The 5,900-nt window shown below is 33.6% G+C and overlaps 1 protein-coding gene and 1 long non-coding RNA gene across 2 annotated transcripts in view; both read right to left on the bottom strand.

Annotated features, from left to right (window-relative positions):
• Positions 1-16: 16 nt before the first annotated feature.
• Positions 17-2,818, bottom strand: LOC107699656 (uncharacterized). The gene is made up of 3 exons (XR_001635486.1): positions 2,782-2,818; positions 2,618-2,675; positions 17-439 (listed from the first exon to the last, which is right to left on the bottom strand). It is a non-coding gene; the product is annotated as an uncharacterized LOC107699656 (long non-coding RNA).
• A 1,917-nt stretch (positions 2,819-4,735) lies between these two features.
• LOC107699618 (septin-2A-like) overlaps positions 4,736-5,900 on the bottom strand; it is a 30,188-nt gene continuing 29,023 nt past the window's right edge. Inside the window, exons 4-5 of the mRNA XM_016500937.1 lie at positions 4,984-5,085; positions 4,736-4,885 (exon numbers count right to left, since the gene is read on the bottom strand). Coding sequence (XP_016356423.1) covers positions 4,736-4,885; positions 4,984-5,085 — 252 coding nt within the window. The remainder of the gene's footprint in view (positions 4,886-4,983; positions 5,086-5,900) is intronic.

Genomic DNA, 5,900 nt, shown 5'->3' with positions numbered 1-5,900 from the left:
GATGAACATATGAAAGTGAAAGTGACGTGACATGTGGCCAAGTATGGTGACCCATACTTGGAATTAGTGCTCTGCTGAACATTGTCAATGAAACCATAAATTATTAACAGCGTCTAACCCGATAGATTAAATGACATGATAATGGACTGTTTGTTTCAGTGTTGCAGTTATTCATATGGGTGGAGCTGTGATCGTGAGTGATTGGTTACATCAATTAGACGACATTAACGTTACGCTCCATTAATCTGATAAACATGAGGGATTGGACAAGCAAATAGTGTTTAGAAATGGGTAGGATAATGTAACTCCAGTCAGATGGCACTTCCGGTTCCCACAACACACAGATAGACACATAAACACAAACACACACTTAGTCGTCTCCTGGTTTCATCTTCATCTGAGCTTGCATCTGAGCGATCATCTGCTGCATGCGTCTCAGCTGCAAGAGAGGAAAAACAGATAGACTGTTTCTCTATGTTTCCACTATCTGTATTTTCAGCATCATTACTCCAGTCTTCAGTGTCACATGATCTTCAGAAATCATTCTAATATGCTGATTTGCTGCTCAAGAAACATTTCTGATTATCAGATTATCAATGTCGAAAACAGTTGTTTGGCTTCATATTTTTGTGGAAACCATGATATACTACTATTCAAAAGTTTGGAGTAAGTGTGATTTAAAAAAAAAAAAAAAACTTTTATTCAGCAAATATGCATTAAAGATTTCTATTTCAAATAAATTCTGTTCTTTTGAACTTTCTATTTATCAAAGAATCCTTAAAAAAGTAACAATTGTTTCCACAAAAATATTAAACAGCAACATTGAGAATCATTATTAATAATTGAGCACCATTAATAATTGATAATAACTTAGCAGCAAATCAGCATATTAGAATGATTTCTGAAGGATCATGTGACACTGAAGACTGGAGTAATGATGCTGAAAATACTGATTTGATCACAGGAATAAATTACAATTTACAATATATTCAAATAGAAAACAGTTCTTTGAAATTGCAATAATATTTTACAATATCACTGTTCTTACTGTATTTTATTTCTATATCACTGTAATATAACATTTCATCTGGTGCAATGCATAACATATTATTATAATGTATTTTTCCAGCTAAATGACTATTCAGAAGTGTGCGTTTGTATATTTTCACACTTTACCGCACAAACTCTTAACATTGTGACTTTGAAACACCTCATGATGAAAGACATGTACACATAAACACAGTGAAACATAAACACAATTACCCAGCAGCCTCTAATTAAAGGGATAGTTCACCCAAAAATGAAAATTTGATGTTTATCTGCTTACCCCCAGGGCATCCAAGATGTAGGTGGCTTTGTTTCAGTCCGTTGCAGTCTGTCAGTCATATAATGTAAGTGGATGGGAATCACGGCTTTGAGAGTCAAAAAAACACACAAACAAAACCAAATTAAACCCTGCGGCTCCTATCACCAAATTGTGACGCGTCTTTTTCTTCTTCTTGCTTTACAGCGGATCACAGACTTATAAGTGCATTACCGCTACCTATCTCTTAAATGGACCATTGACACTCCTAATTGAGATTGTAGATAGAGTGGCAATGGTCCATTTGAGAGATAGGTGGCGGTAATGCACTTATAAGTCTGTGATCTGCTGTAAAGCAAGAAGAAGAAGACGCATCACGTGCCGGCTGTTGAGGACTCGCTCAGGACAGTTCGGACATTGCAGTAAATCAGAGGTGAAAAACGATATAAATACTGTTCAGTTTCTTGGACAGACCGATCGTTTCGTGTCTTTACACATCAATGTATCATCACGAGCCGCAGGGTTTAATTTGGTTTTGTTTGTGTACGTTTTTTTGACTCTCAAAGCCGTGATTCCCATTCACTTCCATTATATGACTGACAGACTGCAACGGTTTGAGTTAAAAATCTTCGTTTGTGTTCTACTGAAGAAACAAAATCACCTACATCTTGGATGCCCTGGGGGTAAGCAGATAAACATCAAATTTTCATTTTTGGGTGAACTATCCCTTTAAGGTCTAATGACAACAATCATGATAATTAGAGAACATACTGTATACAACTGCTCCTCTAAATACATCACTGATGACGATGATGACAATGTTGCTTAAAACTCACTCATGTTTGTTTTTGTATATTTGTGGTCTTTCCTTTGACTTCTATTATTTTTATAGAGAGCTAATGATATTGTCTATCCCTTAAACCTAAACATTTTGCACTTTTAAATATTAAGACATTGTTTAGTATGTTTATTATTCTGTTTCCCTCTTGCTCCCCATAATGTAGCTGATTTCAGGTTTTACTATCTTTGTAGGGAGATTTGGTAGGTTAAACCTGTGAAAACAGGCACACTCTTTAAATTGCAAGTGTTTCTGTATGTTCAGTGCTGCAGGAAGCAGATGTCATTTCCTGTGCAGACATGGACAATGTTTACAAACTGCTCTGATTGCATCCACACCCGACTGCGATATACGTTCCCATAGGCCAGAATACCGCACACTAATTAAACACAACATATTCATAAAGATAGGTAGTAGGAAACTTCTAGTCGACTGTCAAAATCCCAAATTCAAATGCATATATGTATGTGACCAACCTCAGCTTCCTTCTCCATGAGGATCTGGTCTTTGTCCATCACATCTTCATCAGCCGCCCTGCGGGAACACAGAGGTTCAGCACAGATATACATCAAACATTCCCTCACAGATCAGTTCATGTACAGGCTGATGATCAGCGACTGTGCTTGTTGATTTGCCGTACCTGCCAGCTCGCTTTAGTCTCTCTGAACGGAAGTTCTAGTCGGCACACACACACACACACACACACACACACAGACAGAGAAACACAACGTAATGTCAGCAGAGGGCACTAAAGAACAAACAAACAAACACAGAAAAACTACCTTAAGATAGTTAGATATATAGTTAGATATGTGACCCTGAACCACAAAACCAGTCATAAGGGTACATTTTTTAAAAATTGAGATATATACATTATCTGAAAGCTGAATAGATATGTGACCCTGAACCACAAAACCAGTCATAAGGGTACATTTTTAAAAAATTGAGATATATACATTATCTGAAAGCTGAAGAGATAAGCTTTCAGTTGATGTATGGTTTGTTATGATAGGACAATATTTGGCCGAGATACAACTATTTGAAAATCTGGAATCTGAGGGTGCAAAAAAATCTAAATATTGAGAAAATCGCCTTTAAAGTTGTCCAAATGAAGTTCTTAGCAATGCATATTACTAATCAAAAATTAAGTTTTGATATATTTACAGTAGGGAATTTACAAAATATCTTCATGGAACATGATCTTTACTTAATATCCTAATAATTTTTGGCATAAAAGAAAAATCTATAATTTTGACCCATACAATGTATTTTTGGCTATTGCTACAAATATACCCCAGCGACTTAAGACTGCTTTTGTGCTCCAGGGTCACATATGACCATCCAGGTCATTTCACACCAAAATCAAAGGAAAGAAATTAGAAATTAGATTTTTGCATAAAGAAATTAAAGCATATTTTACCACCATTACAGTTTTTTCTTTGATACATTCATTCATGATTCATGATAAATTAAGCACATTTCCCTTAATTGCTCTTTAAAGTAGTGCCAAAAAACCCTACACTAATTCATATTATTTCAAATATAAAATATTTAAATTGATATAAAATTAATTATATTTTTGAATAAAGAAACTAAAGCCTATTTACCACCAATATAATTTTTTTAATTGAAACATTATATTCATTAAAATTAAGTACATTTCCTTCAATATATCATTAAAGTAGCACAAAACCCCTACATTAATCATGTTGTTTAAATATATATAAAATAAGAAATTATATTTTTTAATAAAGAAATGAAAGCCTATTTGACCACCAAGAGTTTTTTTCCATTAAGACATTATATTCATGATAAATCAAGCACATTTTACTCAATTTCTCATTAATGTATAGTGCAAAAAAAGCTTACACTAATTCATATTATTTAAATTTGAAATATTATATTATTTAAAATGTAAACCATATAAACGTATAGAAAATAAGAACTTATATTTTTGAATAAAGAAATTAAAGCCTATTTTACCACCAATAGAGTTTTTTTGTTGAGACATCACATTCATGATAATTAAGCCCATTTCCTTCAATTTCTCAATGTAGTGCAAAAACCCCTAAACTAATTCATATGATTTAAAATAAACATTATATTATTTCAAACATTACTATTAAAGTATTTACACACCATGGTGGTCTCTTGTAAAACATTTTTCATTTTTATGCTGATTTAATTTCACTTTTCGCTGAAATACAGTACTGAGAAACACCATTGAGAATAAATAATCATACATTTTCATTAAATTAATGAGAATTTGGGGTGAAAATGTACATCAAAAATGCACAAATGTTCATATTTTTATTTTTGTACAATTTACCAAACTACTAGTTTGTTATCTCATTTTAAAGTGTTTTTGCAAACCCACATTTGTTAAGTAAGCCTTGTTACTGGTTTCGCATGTCAGGTTATTTATGTCTAGAAGTCTTGACGGTACAGCAGCAAAAACATTGTGTTGAACTCTAAGGGTCAGAGGGTGGAAAAGGTAATTTAAACAGTTTGACTTTTTCTGCCTTTGCTCTCACATTTCTCATATTCAGGAGGTTAAGACACCTCAACATGTGTGTGTGTGTGTGTGTGTGTACTCACACTAGCATAGTGCGCAGTTTGAGGAAGTCGTTGTGTTCGGGGTTTTCCACCTCCACCACCCCCCACGGGTACAGGCGTCCGCGGATCTTCTTCCCCTTCACCTCTATCAGCTGGTTGGAGCCGATCACGGCGAACGGGATGCTGGCCTGCACACAAACACGCTCGTTCAACTTCAGTCAAAGCCTTCGGGAGGTCAGGCAGTGCTACAGGACCGATAATGAACTGAAACACTTTGACCTCTGACCTTTAGGACACGCGTCTGTTCCTTGAATTCTTCATCCTCGTCCGAATCAGCGTCGGGAAGCTGGTAGATCCGGATCCCGTGTTCACTGATCTCATCCAAAACCTGACGAAAGAAAAACATTTTTAAAAACCATAAACCTTAACGTTCAGAGTTGTGTGGTCTCAGTGTGATTGAATCAGTAGAATTATGAACGCCAAAAATATGAATTATACTAAAATTTTAATTCATATAAAATTAATTATACATAATATTAACATTATATTAATTATACTTAAATGAATAAAAAGATTGTTTCAAATAAGTTTTTGGAGAATAAAATGTCAAAATTTGGTTGAAATAATGTTACATTGTCATTCAGTGTAACACAATATTTGCTTAATTTCATGCTTAATTTCTGACGTGTACATATTAAAATATATAAAAGAATAAGGGAGCATATTAAATTTGATTGTGTTTTAAATGAGTAAAAAATTCTTACTGACAAATGGGCAAAACCTAGGATAGTGGCAAACTTTAAAAATGTAAAATTACAACTAATTAGTATTTGGGGTGAAAGTAATTAGTCTTTTAATATGTCATATATAGATTTTTGTTGTAAATATGCCTGACAAGATTGTTACACTGAATTACATTTTAGTGGGTCTCTTCTGTAAATCAGGGAAAAATGTATGATATTTATTTTTTGCTCAGAAAAACAAAAACAAAATTGCAATTAAATTCAATGACATTTTAGTGGGTCTCTTCTGTAAATCAGGGAAAAATGTATGATATTTATTTTTTGCTCAGAAAAACAAAAACAAAATTGCAATTAAATTAAACAGAATTTTTTTTTATTTTTTGGAGGAAAAACAACAACAATTTAAAGCAGTATTACAACTATTGTTTTTATGCTTAAACCCTTTTTCGTCTTTGACCCG

Source organism: Sinocyclocheilus anshuiensis, unplaced genomic scaffold (assembly GCF_001515605.1).
Source record: "Sinocyclocheilus anshuiensis isolate Anshui unplaced genomic scaffold, SAMN03320099.WGS_v1.1 scaffold714, whole genome shotgun sequence".
Lineage (NCBI taxonomy): Eukaryota > Metazoa > Chordata > Actinopteri > Cypriniformes > Cyprinidae > Sinocyclocheilus > Sinocyclocheilus anshuiensis.
This window is presented reverse-complemented; position numbering and strand designations above follow the sequence as displayed.